Source organism: Protobothrops mucrosquamatus, unplaced genomic scaffold (genome assembly GCF_001527695.2).
Source record: "Protobothrops mucrosquamatus isolate PMUCROS unplaced genomic scaffold, P.Mucros_1.0 scaffold1418, whole genome shotgun sequence".
Lineage (NCBI taxonomy): Eukaryota > Metazoa > Chordata > Lepidosauria > Squamata > Viperidae > Protobothrops > Protobothrops mucrosquamatus.
In genome coordinates this window covers 395,348-411,469 of record NW_015387603.1, presented here as the reverse complement: position 1 = coordinate 411,469, position 16,122 = coordinate 395,348, and the positions used below count along the sequence as shown (strand labels likewise).

The following is a 16,122-nucleotide window of genomic DNA, read 5'->3' as shown; positions in this document are numbered from 1 at the left end:
CATGTGGTTGCATTCAGCCCTCCCAAGACCCTGTCCACATCCTCGGGAGCAACAGAGTCAAACTCCTCCCATACAACCGTCTCAAGACCTGCTTCCGTCTCCTCCCCCTGGGCCAACCAGTCGGAGTCCAAGCCTTCTCGGATCCGAGCGACTTTGTCATACAGATATTGTGCAAAATCCTCGGCCCTCCCCTCCAGAGAACAAAAAATACTCAAAGCATCAGTTTTGTAATAAAATGAATACCCAAGCAAACACTATTTCAAAAAAAACTAATCAGCTATAAAATATACAGCTGCGAGTTCAGTTATAATGTTCAACAGTTACAAACTACATGATATAAACATTTACTTTTAACACACAATAACAAGGAAAAAATCATAATATAATTATCGTAGGGAACTCCAGCAAAGTTAATAACATTTCATCCTACTTCTGGGATTCTGGGAGAAGAAATATAACTGCCACTCTAGAAATTATTTAGGACTACAATGAAAAAATTAAAATGTATCTGCTTAGAATGCTATTACTTGAAGGATAAAGAGGGGCATATTGCAACCAAAAGAACACAAGTGAAAAAGAAAAGCACCCAGAGAGCAACGCATCTATATTATAGAGCTTTTGATTAAAATATATTTTAAACTATATTTAAAAACTATGGTATTAAAAACTCTTATACCATGGAACCATAGTGTGACAATATCCTATTTCATAATTCAATTATACACACTCTATATACCCCTAAAAACAGTAGAATGTGGCAAATAATTTTATTTTCAACTGTGAAATCTCATGCAGGCAGCCTTATTTTGTCCTCAATGAAATGGTTGCTTTAAAAACTCTGAAGGATAACATCTACCAAGAGCTTTTAGAAAGATTTCCAAGGACCCCTTTAAAAAAGTGATGTTCTCTGGCTTTTGGACTATCTCCTAATCATGCTTGACAAAATATATCAAATTCCAAAAAAGTAAAAGTAGACTAAACACTGCTCAGAATTTATCATGTGCCAAAGATTATATTATTTTGTCAGTAATAGGACTATCATATCTTTTGAACCCAAGGACTGTAGTACTACCAAAATAAATTATTCTTTCCAATCAAATATCCTTCAGAATTACATCTTTTACCCCTAATGCACATTTGTGCCCCTCTAAATGTTGCTTTTTGCCTTTTAGTACTGTCCATGGGGTTTTCATGGCAAAGATACTGGAGTGGTTTGCCATTTCCTTCTCCAGTGGATCACATTTTGTCAGAACTCTCTACTATGACCTGTCCGTCTTGGGTGGCCCTGCACGGCATAGCTCATAGCTTCATTGAGTTACGCAAGCCCCTTCGCCACGGCAAGGCAGTAATCAATATTAAGAAACCAAAATCATGGCATCCGGCCCTCTCAATTCCTGGCAAATAGATGGGGAAGAAATGGAGGTAGTGACAGATTTTATTTTCCTGGGCTCCAAAATCACCTCAGATGGGGACTGCAGCCAAGAAATTAAAAGACGCTTGCTCCTGGGGAGGAAAGCTATGGCAAATCTAGACAGCATACTAAAAAGCAGAGACATCACCCTGCCAACAAAAGTGCGTATAGTCAAGGCCATGGTTTTCCCAGTTGCAATGTATGGCTGTGAAAGTTGGACCATAAGAAAGGCTGAGCGACAAAGAATTGAGGCCTTTGAATTATGGTGCTGGAGAACAGTCCTGCGAGTCCCCTGGACTGCAAGGCGATCAAACCGGTCAGTCCTAGAGGAGATCAACCCCGACTGCTCTTTAGAAGGCCAAATCCTGAAGTTGAAACTCAAAATACTTTGGCCACCTAATGAGAAGGAAGGACTCACTGGAGAAGAGCCTAATGATGGGAAAAATTGAGGGCAATAGAAGAAGGGGACAACAGAGAATGAGGTGGCTGGATGGAGTCACTGAAGCAGTAGGCGTGAACTTAAATGGACTTCAGAAGATGGTAGAGGACAGGAAGACCTGGTCCTGGAGGAACGTTGTCCATGGGGTCGCGATGGGTCGGACACGACTTCGCAATTAACAACAAAATGTTGCTTATCTCCAATTTCCAGCATAAAAATGGTTGATTACTGTACTTCATCAATATCTGTATCCCACCCAATTCAAATTCATATCATAAGGGAGTTATAATCCAGTCTGGCCAGTTACCACTCTTTCCCCATACTTTAATCCTCTTTTCAATAATCCATGTAATTTCTAAGGCTTGTGCTCAATTCAATAGAAAACTTACCTTTATAACAATAATAGCAAACATAATAAGATATATTAACCATTTTACCCTTGTACGGTGACATTTAATATAGAAACATCGTGGTTTTTCTGGCTATTTCAATGAGTTTTCACAAAAAGCTATGTCAAATTGGAAGAGAACACTGAATTATGTTAAACATCTTAACACTCAAGAGACTCTGTATAATCACCATTAAGTGTTTCAGCAGCTTACTCCAACAATTTTTTGTCAAAATTGTTCTATTTCAATGAATCTTCCTTCCCAAAAAGTATGTTCTGAATCATTGCCTTAACATGGTTAACAGACAGAATTTTTTTAATTACCGTACACCAACTGCTGCTGTTTACACTATCAGTCAGTACACTGAGGCATCAAAGAGATTTACCATTCTACTCCAATCACTCTATGTTGTTATTTTAACAGTTTCTAGGAAGCTCTGTATTTTTGTTTCCTTTTCCAAATTGGTCTTTCCAAAACAAATTAAAACTGAGGCATGCTCTATAAATGCATTTGCTTTTCTAGGCAATGTTTAATTTAATGGATAAAACTCTTTAAAGACTCACAGCAAAGTTTTATTTTACCATAACTATTTTACAAATTATCTAGGAAAACATTCTGATTATATCCTCAATCATCTAAATAGCATTTGAAGCTATTTAACTACTAAGGTTCTAAGTTATTATTGTTAATAACTGATCTAATGTTTTCTCTATATCTTATTTCAATTAGTCACTCTCATTCATAGTGATAAATGTAACTATTTCTGAATTCAGAGAATATATTAATTCATTAACTTTATTATAAGTCTGGTTTGGAGGTAAAAAAAACAATCCAGATCCACTAAACAGATACAGAACTGAAAAAGTGTATCATGGCTTTTCCATATTTAACAGAAAGATTTAATGTAATATTAGTTCTGTTTAATATTTGCTATGCCTAATAAGACCTTGCCACTAATTTGCATTTTTAAAATTTGTGTAAATCACATTACATATTACATGTTGCATTAATTTCTGGTCTTCAGAAATGAAACTTTTCTACAAAAAGCCCTACCAATATTTTACCAGTTAGAAAGTGAAGAATTTCCCCATAATGCACAGCNCTTCAGTATTGTAGTCAATGTTCCCATTAGAAGAGGAAAGCAAACCCTATTTTAACATGAGTATAAACTCCACTGCATTCTAGAATTTTAATGTTTCTTCAAATTTCTTAATATATGAAAAAGCAAGGAAACAATTACAGTACTCAGGAAAAACTGAGGAACTTCGGTTAATTGGAAATATTTTAATATATATATTAATATGATACTCTGGATATCCTTGTAATTTATCACATTATCCAAGGACCATTTCTCTAACTGGTATCTGATAAACTAGTGACATCAAATTTGATAACATTCACTGAAGTCTTTGGTTTATTTGACTGGCAACCCACAATCACTGTAAGCAAAACTTTTTTTTAGTAGGGAAAGATTATTTTCCTTCTCTCTTTCTTTTATTACTGACACTGTATTATGCACATAGTAACATTTGAAAGCTTTATTATATGCCTACGTATACTGCTACATTTCAGTATTGTATAACATCACTTGAGTTTTAGACAAAAAATGAGCAATGCTGATTTTCTACTTCATCAGGAAATCTTGAAATCTGCAGGTATTAAATATATCTAGATCTAGCACAACTTCACCCAACTGTCAACTGGTTATCTTATCTAATATATTTTAAGAAGCAGACATCAAATATATTACTATTGATATAAGACTTTATCACATTTAGCATAGGAATAGATGAATAAACCAGAGAACAAAAAATATTCAAAGCATCAGTTTTGTAATAAAACAAATACCCAAGCAAACACTATTTCAAAATAAACTAATCAGCTATAAAATATACAGCTGCGAGTTCAGTTATAATGTTCAACAGTTACAAACTACATGATATAAACATTTACTTTTAACACACAATAACAAGGAAAAAATCATAATATAATTATCGTAGGGAACTCCAGCAAAGTTAATAACGTTTCATCCTACTTCTGGGATTCTGGGAAAAGAAATATAACTGCCACTCTAGAAATTATTTATGACTACAATGAAAAAATTAAAATGTATCTGCTTAGAATGCTATTACTTGAAGGATAAAGAGGGGCATATTGCAACCAAAAGAACACAAGTGAAAAAGAAAAGCACCCAGAGAGCAACGCATCTATATTATAGAGCTTTTGATTAAAATATATTTTAAACTATATTTAAAAACTATGGTATTAAAAACTCTTATACCATAGAACCATAGTGTGACAATATCCTATTTCATAATTCAATTATACACATTCTATATACCCCTAAAAACAGTAGAATGTGGCAAATAATTTTATTTTCAACTGTGAAATCTCATGCAGGCAGCCCTATTTTGTCCTCAATGAAATGGTTGCTTTAAAAACTCTGAAGGATAGCATCTACCAAGAGCTTTTAGAAAGATTTCCAAGGACCCCTTTAAAAAAGTGATGTTCTCTGGCTTTTGGACTATCTCCTAATCATGCTTGACAAAATATATCAAATTCCAAAAAAGTAAAAGTAGACTAAACACTGCTCAGAATTTATCATGTGCCAAAGATTATATTATTTTGTCAGTAATAGGACTATCGTATCTTTTGAACCCAAGGACTGTAGTACTACCAAAATAAATTATTCTTTCCAATCAAATATCCTTCAGAATTACATCTTTTACCCCTAATGCACATTTGTGCCCCTCTAAATGTTGCTTTTTGCCTTTTAGTACTGTCCATGGGGTTTTCATGGCAAAGATACTGGAGTGGTTTGCCATTTCCTTCTCCAGTGGATCACATTTTGTCAGAACACTCTACTATGACCTGTCCGTCTTGGGTGGCCCTGCATGGCATAGCTCATAGCTTCATTGAGTTACGCAAGCCCCTTCGCCACGACAAGGCAGTAATCAATATTAAGAAAACCAAAATCATGGCATCCGGCCCTCTCAATTCCTGGCAAATAGATGAGGAAGAAATGGAGGTAGTAACAGATTTTATTTTCCTGGGCTCCAAGATCACCACAGATGGGGACTGCAGCCAAGAAATTAAAAGACGCTTGCTCCTGGGGAGGAAAGCTATGGAAAATCTAGACAGCATACTAAAAGCAGCATACTAAAAAGCCAACAAAAGTGCGTATAGTCAAGGCCATGGTTTTCCCAGTTGCAATGTATGGATGTGAAAGTTGGACCATAAGAAAGGCTGAGCGACAAAGAACTGAGGCCTTTGAACTATGGTGCTGGAGAAGACTCCTGTGAGTCCCCTGGACTGCAAGGCATTCAAACTGGTCAGTCCTAGAAGAGATCAACCCCGACTGCTCTTTAGAAGGCCAGATCCTGAAGTTGAAACTCAAATACCTTGGTCACCTAATGAGAAGGAAGGACTCACTGGAGAAGGGCCTAATGCTGGGAAAGATTGAGGGCAATAGAAGAAGGGGACGACAGAGAATGAGGTGGCTGGATGGAGTCACTGAAGCAGTAGGCGTGAACTTAAATGGACTCCAGAAGATGGTAGAGGACAGGAAGACCTGGAGGAACGTTGTCCATGGGGTCGCCATGGGTCGGACACAACTTCGCAATTAACAACAACAAAATGTTGCTTATCTCCAATTTCCAGCATAAAAATGGTTGATTACTGTACTTCATCAATATCTGTATCCCACCCGACTCAAATTCATATCATAAGGGAGTTATAATCCAGTCTGGCCAGTTACCACTCTTTCCCCATATTTTAATCCTCTTTTCAATAATCCATGTAATTTCTAAGGCTTGTACTCAATTCAATAGAAAACTTACCTTTATAACAATAATAGCAAACATAATAAGATATATTAACCATTTTACCCTTGTACTGTGACATTTAATATAGAAACATCGTGGTTTTTCTGGCTATTTCAATGAGTTTTCACAAAAAGCTATGTCAAATTGGAAGAGAACACTGAATTATGTTAAACATCTTAACACTCAAGAGACTCTGTATAATCACCATTAAGTGTTTCAGCAGCTTACTCCAACAATTTTTTTGTCAAAATTGTTCTATTTCAATGAATCTTCCTTCCCAAAAAGTATGTTCTGAATCATTGCCTTAACATGGTTAACAGACAGAATTTTTTTAATTACCGTACACCAACTGCTGCTGTTTACACTATCAGTCAGTACACTGAGGCATCAAAGAGATTTACCATTCTACTCCAATCACTCTATGTTGTTATTTTAACAGTTTCTAGGAAGCTCTGTATTTTTGTTTCCTTTTCCAAATTGGTCTTTCCAAAACAAATTAAAACTGAGGCATGCTCTATAAATGCATTTGCTTTTCTAGGTAATGTTTAATTTAATGGATAAAACTCTTTAAAGGCTCACAGCAAAGTTTTATTTTACCATAAATATTTTACAAATTATCTAGGAAAACATTCTGATTATATCCTCAATCATCTAAATAGCATTTGAAGCTATTTAACTACTAAGGTTCTAAGTTATTATTGTTAATAACTGATCTAATGTTTTCTCTATATCTTATTTCAATTAGTCACTCTCATTCATAGTGATAAATGTAACTATTTCTGAATTCAGAGAATATATTAATTCATTAACTTTATTATAAGTCTGGTTTGGAGGTAAAAAAAACAATCCAGATCCACTAAACAGATACAGAACTGAAAAAGTGTATCATGGCTTTTCCATATTTAACAGAAAGATTTGATGTAATATTAGTTCTGTTTAATATTTGCTATGCCTAATAAGACCTTGCCACTAATTTGCATTTTTAAAATTTGTGTAAATCACATTACATATTACATGTTGCATTAATTTCTGGTCTTCAGAAATGAAACTTTTCTACAAAAAGCCCTACCAATATTTTACCAGTTAGAAAGTGAAGAATTTCCCCATAATGCACAGCATTCCATTTCTGTTCACTTTTGCTCTCCCTTGCAACAGCCTCTCACACACTATATAAAAACAGCTTTTTAACTGGGTCTTTCCTGCTTCCCATCTCAGGAAAAGTATCTCATTAAGCATCATCACCATTTCAGTTACAAAGATACAATTCAAAATATCCATTTATCTGAAAACTTCCTCTTCCCTGATTGTTATACGCTAAACTTCGGAACTTATTAAGTCATTTATATACAGTACATAGCACATAACTTACCAACCAGGGAAAGGGGATCAAGAAAGCTGTAAGCATCCACTGAATTTAGCGGGCCTTACCTCTCAATTAACATGTACAAGGTTAGACAGTAACTATTCTATCACTAAGGTTTTCAAACAGTACCTTCATTTTTGACACTTACAAAAATAGAATATTGTGTCTGTCAACATTGACAGCACTTAATTCTAAGATTTTCTAAATGTTCCCCAACAGGAGCTGAACTGGGTAATGGAATCCTGATATATTCTCTGGTCCCTGTACTCAGAATATTTTTAAACTGCTTGCTTTGTGGATTAGCTACTTATACCATGTTCCAATTATGAGATAATTAATCCACACTTTGGCAAGATCCTTTGGACAATTTTGAACATGAACTAATCCAATTTTTCCTCCAAATAGCTACTGAGTTTAGAAATGAGTTTTAAAAATATTTTTCATTGCTTACCATTAAGCATAAAATATGTTGTAAATAAAACATTGAGACAATACAGGATACATTCTCTAAATATTCTTTTAAATAGAGGACCAAAAAGATTGGCTAACATGTAAAAAGCTGCTGCGTGAAAGAAAAAACATTGTAGAATATGGACAGATTTAAAACAAAAACTAGAGAGAAAAATCTTCAAGAAATTCCTTTACGAAGGGAGGAGGGTATCATCCAAGATATTTTCCAATAATTTCCTCCCTCCTTCCTATATGCTATTTTAAAACAAACTACTAGTCATAAATTGCTGTGTTCTAACCTTACAGGCATAAATTGCTGTGTTCTAACCTTACAGGCACTCTCTATTCCAGTGGTTCTCAACCTGTGGGTCGGGACCCCATTTGGGGTCGATCGACCATTTCACGGGGGTCGCCAAGCAAGGCTGTCCGCCATTTTTTTCCCCTTTTCCGGCGGGTGCCTTACCTCCCTTGGGCTGGGCCAGCTGGTGGTCGGCCTGCTCCGTCTCTGCCACTTGCCAGCTACGCCTCGGCCGGCGCAGGGGGCGGAACCACGCATGCGCAGCGCTCCCGGGCAGGGAAAGTCCTCGACTTACGACCGATTGGGTAGTCCTCGACTTATGACCGGTTTAGTCCTTGACTTATGACCGGTTTAATCCTCGACTTACGACGGGTTTAGTCCTCGACTTACGACCGGTTGGGGTCGCGGCATTAAAAAGGTTGAGAACCACTGCTCTATTCTCTTCTCAATACAGCTGATTACACCCACCCACCCCAAAAAAAACCTGGACACTGAAAAAGCTGCCCGACTCTTAAAATCACAACGAACAGTAAATTTAATGCCCCTTTAGGCCTCCCCTACCATTCACTTTAATCGTGAAACAAGAAATTCCTTTAAACCTTTTTTTTTCTTCAGCTGGCCCTTTTTTTAAAAAAAATGGAGGCGAAAAACGAGTAAAAAGGTTTTCATTCAAAAGTCATCTACATACCTAAAGCAACAGCCGCTCAGACAGATTGAAGTGAGACAGGAGAGTAAGTCAAATTTGAAATGATCCAGCTATTATTCCCCCCCCCCACAAAGCCATCTCCATGTCAAAACGAAAGAGGGGAGCAAAACAAGCAAACCCACTAAGGATCCCCATTCACAAGGTCACACCTACTTTTCCCCCGCATCCAAATCACACACACCCATACATACACACACCCACCCATATATACACCCACCCATACCCGCAAACAATGTTCTGGCATCAATCACCACTGCAACATTAACCTGGTAAATTTATACCTTGCCTCTCACCGTTCCTTAGGGAGGGCAGGGAGGATTTTGCACAGCGGAGAGCTCTCTCTCTCTATCTCTCTCTCTCTCTCTCTCTCTCTCTCTCTATCTATCTATCTCTCTTTCTCTCTCTCTTTTCTCCGCTCTCCACGTTCGCACGACGGGTTGGAAGTAAAACCGGCGGCCGATGACCCGCCGGAGCTCCATCCTTAAACCTAGAGCCGCCGGGGGCTGGTGAAGAGCGCGACAAACCCGCGTGCAAAAAAAAAAGGGAAAGCAAAAGAAAGTCCTCCGCACGTGAGGATCTTCAAACCCTCTCCGCCAGGAAGAAAGGGAGAAAAAAAAAGGTTGCGCAGCCAAGCGGGAGCGCGTGGAGAGACCCCCCCGCCCGTCCGGCCGCCCTCGACCGGGCCCACCCAGCCCCTCCTGGCTGGCCGCCACTCACGCTCGAAGTCGGAATCGGTGTCCTCCTCGGACGCTTCCCTCCGCGCCTCTTCGCCGTTTGACTCCGTCTGCATGGGCTCCCCGTCGAAGTTGACTCCTTTGCCCCTGGCGGCCGCCTCCTCGCGCAGCTGCTGGTCGCGGGAATCCCGCAGGCGAATGAAGTACTCGGCGGCGAAGTCCAGGAGATCCGGCGGCCGACGCCGCAACACCTCCACGGTGTAGCCCTGCAGCAGCTCCGACAAACCCGGCGGGATCTCGATACTCATCTTTGCCGCCGCGGCGAGCTCGCGAATTTAAGGGGGACGGAACACCGAAGTCGCCGAACTGCCAAACCGCCGCCGCCGCCGCCCCCGGGGCTTCCGAAACGGGCCCGGCGCCGGGGCCTCCCACCGCGGCTCACTCCCCCTTCGAGCCCTCTCTCGCTCCGCTAAGGGAGCCGCGCTCGCGCCGCCGCCGCCACAGCCGCCTGACACGCGAGAAAGAAAGGGACTGGGGGAGGAGGAGGAGGGAGGAGGAGGTGGGAGGGACTGGGACGGAAGCGCACAACGGTCGACGCGCTCCAAAGCAGGAAACGGCCAAGAGCGCGAGCGAGCGAGCGAGCGAGCGAAGGCGGGGGTGGGAGAAAAGAGGGGAGGGTGGGGGGGGCGGCGGCGGCCGAGGAGGCGTGAATTAGAAAAAAAAAAATGGGTGGGAATCATTTGCGTCACAATACCGAAGAAGGGGCGCGCGGAGGGAACGGGTTAAAAGGAGTCCAGTAATAGGGAAGGGTGGGCGAGGGGATGCCGCGCGTGCGCAGAGGAAGGCGGGGTGTTCAGGTGGGAGCCGCCAGTTTGGTACCGTAATTCCTTCGCGGGTTCCAGCCGGCTAAATGGGGAAGGGGAGGGTTGGCTGCGGCGATTTCAAAAAAGGGACGTTGTGCTTCGCGTTGCCGTCGGTGCGTTGTCTTCCTGGCGACGGTTGGGAAATGCGCGACGACTCTTCTTTTAGTAACTTTCTCAATCCGTACATTACTCCCAAAGAATTGTTCAGAAAATTGTCACTCGGCGTTCAGGGTTGGCTCGACACTGAATTACAAACTATTCTCAACCTTGGCAACTTTAAGACTTGTGGACTTCAACTCCCAGAATTCCTCAGCCAGCTTTGCTGGCTGAGGAATTCTGGGAGTTGAAGTCCACAAGTCTTAAAGTTGCCAAGGTTGAGAACCCCTGATCTAAAGGCAGCCGTTTGAAAATGTGAATTAAGTTTGTCAATGTGCAAATGTAAACATTTTTCCAGAGCGGATCTTTTATTTTTTAATTTTTTTAATTTTTTAATTTTTTTAATTTTTTCAAACCTGGGGAAAACGTCTGGATATTTTTTTTAAAAAAATCTTGTTTTGGTTGTGCCGGCGTTATATTATTAGCCGTATTTTTGATGTATGGGAGAGAGAAACATGTATTATATTTAGTAAAAGAAGGAAAGATGATTTGTCTTGCTATTTCATCAGTGTTAGATAGTGGAATAATTGGCAGTTTTGTGTTAGCTCTTCATTATCACTTCTATAAACAAACGTTTACTGGTGGACAAAAGATTTAAACCGAGTGCCTACCACCATATTTTTTACAAAAGAAATAGAGATGCTGCTCTGAATGTGGACTAGATGCCTTCAGCTTTTTTCTTAAACAGAAGGGAAGCAAGCACCAAATTATGGAAGTGGCATCAAATATCTAGAGAAGTGGGGGACTCCATTGAGTATATACAAGTCAAGGCTTCACAACTGGAAATTTTTAAGAAGAGATTGGACAACCATTTGTCTGAAATGGTATACAGTTTCCTGCCTGAGCTGGGGTTGGACTAGAAGACCTCCAAGGTCCCTTCCAACTCTGTTATTCTATTCTGTTCTGTTCTGTTCACTATCAGGCAGGCTGCTTTAATCTGAATTCCTCTACTGAGTATGGAATTGGCCTCAATGACTTAAATATAGTAGCCACTAAGATTTGGACTGTAAGGTCATGAGTCTTATGGGCCCACAAGCATTTATATTTAATCACTTGATTGTGCATACCTTATTCATTTGTGATATATTAAACAATGAACTGTTTATAACCTGACTATTTGGAGTTAGCTTTTGTTGACCACAGATTTAGCAAGAGCATAAAACCTCAATTTCAAAAGGTTGGCCTTGGTGATGTAACAATATTGGGCTGAGTGATATCACAAAAACGTCATGAGATCACGTTTCCCAGCTAAAAAAAGAGAAAAAATGTTTATATTTTTCCTTAATCTGGTGATAGTTTTCCCTTCTGTGATAGGAAATTTTAAATCTTTCAATTAAATCACTAACTTTTTCATCCATCTTTCCTTCTGCTACACTCTTTTGCACGTTTATCTAAAAATGTGTCTTCAATCTCAACATGACTTACACTTGAATATTACTTATGCAATATTATCTTATATATTCTCACTATTGCATAGCAATGTTAAACTGCTCAGAAAACTATTCTACCAGCCCTTACTGCTTCTGATTTGTATATATGTTACATGTAAAATATTTAATTTTATCAGTATTGAGATTTTGTCTATTCCTTTTATTCCTTTTGTGTCATGTCTTTCGGATTGAGAGTCTCCATGCAAAAAAATATGTTTTCATGAATTATCAGTAACTCATTTAAGAAACCTTGCTGGCCTAAAACACTTTAAAATAATAAAACAATAAATGTATTCCTCTGGAATGCTGTTCAGCAAACCAGCTGATCCTCCTGTGCTGCCTGAGAGAAAGACTCCAAGTCATAGATGGAGCATTACAGCAAAATATGCCCATTTGGCTGTCAGCCATTCAATTTACACTTAGTTTATCAAATGTTTGCTGAAGTAAAGGCATACTGTGTCCCCAGCATTCCTGATGTGTGTGATCTGACCAAAAAATAAGCTAAGTTTGGTCTAGCAAGATTTGTACAGGACTAGATAATTATAGCATTGGTTTCATGTTGTTTATAACTAATCTCTTTATGATGTGCTCTGGAATCTTCTCAGGATCAACATCACACTTACTTGGTTCCCTGGCATTTTCCTTTTTGGAATGTCAGAAATAACATTTGGTATTTCACTGCAGGATTTCTGAAGGATAATATATAAGGGTATTACCATAAACTATCCTTCAGCTAGTTTTCAAGTATACAATTTATCAGAGCCTGGAAATTTAAACTCAAAAGTCAGGAGGTATTCCTTGACCAGAATTTTATTAACCTCAAAACGTATTCTGTCCCTTCATCCTGCTTTCAGATAACTGAATAAGAATTGGATAGCTCTGGCTTTTCTTTATTACCTGTTAGCATTTTGCCTTCTCTACTGAGCAGCTGGTATGCTGGTTCTTTATGTTTTGAACATAACTAAAAAAACCTCTTGATTGTTGAACTTCTTGCTACTTTCAGCTCACTCTAAGCTTTCATTTTTCTAACACCAGCTCTATAGTTCTAAGTTATCCATACTTGTCAGTCCTTTGAAGGTAGTCCAGTCAGGAAAGACAAACCATGAATACCAACCCTACCTTTATTGTCAGATTAAAGTGATAAAATCTTGTAAGTCTGAAAGCACTTTTGCTTTCCAGAAAATTAGGGAGCGTCTCTTCTGAGACACTTCACATGATCCTTTTGCTTCTGTGGGCTGAGATACCTTTGTGAAGTCCTTGAGGCTCCCTGAGCTTGGTTGTTTTCTTGCAGACATTTTATTACCCAGCTAGATAACATCAGTGCTAGAAGGTACCTTTTGCATGATGGTTGTCTAGTCTGCAGCTTTTCCTTCTGACTTTCAAGTCATTCCCACATGCAATACTCTTCCATTTGTGTCCTGTCCCCTCCTAGTGGATGACATTTCTAAAAAATATATGTGAGAGATTTAAATTATGAAATGAAGATGTAACATGTACAGGAACACACAAAAAAGAAATGAAAGTTAAGTTTGTTGAAGATTATTATAAGAAATGCTCACTATATTTTCCTCATGCACAAAAAGTAGATCAGTTGTTTACTCAAGCAGTCAACTGAAAAAGAACTTTGCAAGTATGTTATGAATGCAGTGCATTTTCCCTACAAGTAAAACCTTGTTCACTGATTGGAGAAACAGCTATACAACTGCAAAATCCTCCTTTTGAAATACAAGGTGCAGCTGGCAGCACACACAAAAAATAAAGTTTAGTACTTTTAAATAGGAACACAGAACTTGGCAGATAGATAAGCACTTGACACTTGTCTGCCCTTAAAACCCAGAATCATCAGTAAGGTACAGGCTGTTGATTTGATGACGCCATTCTATGTTGTCGGTATAAATATGTCTGTGTTGCTCTTGGTCTAACAAGAGGAGGAATAAAGCAATGGTTATTTGAGCTGTAAGTTCTATTCAAAACTATGACCTTGGCTGAGCTTGTCAGTTACAGCATATTTATTATTCCCTTATCAAGAGGTCCCATCAATATTCCCAAATCCTTCTCAGTTTCTGGAAATAAATATTTCTTAACTGTTTAATACAGAGAGTTAATTGAACATCAGATCACCTCAGCACATAAATCTGGGTAAGTCTGAACGGAATTTACTTCAAAGGGAGAAAACCCCAAACATCTTCCTTTAAAATGAAAGATCAGACAGGGGAAAAAAAATCATATTGTGTATCATGTTTTTAGCAAAATGAAGATGACTTTCCCATTTTAAATTATTTGAGGAAAAGTTGACAATAGCTTTTAGGCAAATATTTTGCCTCAGGAGTGGTGTCACTGCCTCTGGCATTATGTTCTCTTGCACTAGGACATTAGTAGCTCTGTGTAATGTGCGCTTTCTAATTATTTTTTTTTAAAAATGGCTTTGCTCTTGTGATCTCATGGAACATTTATAAATACTGGGGGGACGAGTACTGGGGTCAATGTAATATTCAAAAGGAGTAAATTTGCTTTCTGATGGAAAGTAAACCGTCAGGGTTAGTAGGTCCTTAGTTATAGACCAGGGGTAGTCAACCTTGGCTCTTTTATGACTCGTGGACTTCAACTCCCAGAATTCCTGAGCCAGCATGGCTCAGCTTGGAAACCTCTCCCTTTCCCCTCAACATGGCTGGCTCAGGAATTCTGGGAGTTGAAGTCCACGAGTCATAAAAGAGCCAAGGTTGCCTACCCCTGTATATAGACAAAGGGAGGAAGTCTGAAGACAGCTTCACTCTCAGAGAAAGTGAGCAGGATCAGGGAGTTTTTGATTCAGAATAAAGCATCCTAAGAAATTAGGGTAAACATTTTTTGTCAGTTACCTCAGATCAATAGAAGCTAAATTTTGTTTGCTGGGTGGAATTTCATGACTGAACTGCTAACTACAATCTGCTGTTTACAAACCAACATTTTTGCAACTTAGATTTTTTTCCCACCCTATTTGTATCTAATAGTATCTTCTTTTTTTGTCACTTCCCATGATTTAATTTTTACCTTGTCCCTAGACCAGAGGTCCCCAACCTTTTGGGCACCAGGGACCAGTTCTTTGGAGAAAGGTTTTTTCATGGACCGGAGAGTGCGTGATTTTGTGTGCTGCCTGCATCCCACAGATGGGGCTTTGCTTGTTTGTGCGGACCAGTTGCTGGCATGCCGCGGCCCGGTACCAGTCCACAGACCGGGAGTTGGGGACCCCTACCCTAGACCAGTGGTGGCGAACCTATGGCATGAGTGCCAGAAGCGGCACTCAGAGCCCTCTCTGTGGGCACGCACGCCGTCGCCCCAGTCCTAGGCCTTCAGCTGAGTTTTATAAAACCTTTTCGCTTTAGGCCTCTGCCGCCGTGTATAAAAAAAAGGTTCAATCAATCAGTCAATTTCAACTTCTCGAGAGAAAAAAAAGATCTTGCAAAGTTAGAATTGATTGATTGAACTTTTTAGTCCCACCCAGTCTGCTGTTACCACCGCAGCCACACCCACCCAATGGGCCACACCCACCCGGCACCCGACAATGCATAAGTGGGTTTTGGGTTGCAGTTTGGGCTTTCGGTCTCTAAAAGGTTCGCCATCACTGCCCTAGACCATGACTGAGACAGCCTTAAATAATCCTCAGCTATATAATTGTTAAAATAATATTTTTCCCCTTATCTGACAAGATCCACCTGCAAAGTATACAAAATCTTCCATGCTGGCATCCATGATGTTGGAGGGCAAAGTTGCATGTTGAATAGCCGGTGGGATGAGAGTGGTTTTATTAGTGATTTCAGACTGATGTGAGTACATCCCTTTTTCTTCAGCTTGATCTACTGTTGATTGCTGTTGTCTGTCTAAACAATGCAGCACCGTAATAATTTATGAGAACAGTGCTAAACCTCTCAGTCAACAGTCCCATATATGTTTTAAATCTGTGGTCCTCATTAGTTCCACACAAGGCTGAAATAGAGACAGGAATAATGGGACTGACCTCCACCCCATTGCCACCAGAACTGAGCACAGAGGAATCTGAAGGCTGACATTTACATATGTCTACCAAACAGGAAGGGAACAAATTCCTAAATGAATGTGCTGCTTGCAGCTCAGCTCTCTGTG

The 16,122-nt window shown here is 39.6% G+C and overlaps 1 protein-coding gene across 1 annotated transcript in view; it reads right to left on the bottom strand.

Moving 5' to 3' along the window:
• Positions 1-9,862, bottom strand: part of PRKAR2A (protein kinase cAMP-dependent type II regulatory subunit alpha) — an 84,439-nt gene extending 74,577 nt beyond the window's left edge. Inside the window, exon 1 of the mRNA XM_015821900.1 lies at positions 9,598-9,862. Within this exon, the coding sequence (XP_015677386.1) occupies positions 9,598-9,862 (265 nt within the window). The remainder of the gene's footprint in view (positions 1-9,597) is intronic.
• Between the last annotated feature and the right edge of the window lie 6,260 nt (positions 9,863-16,122).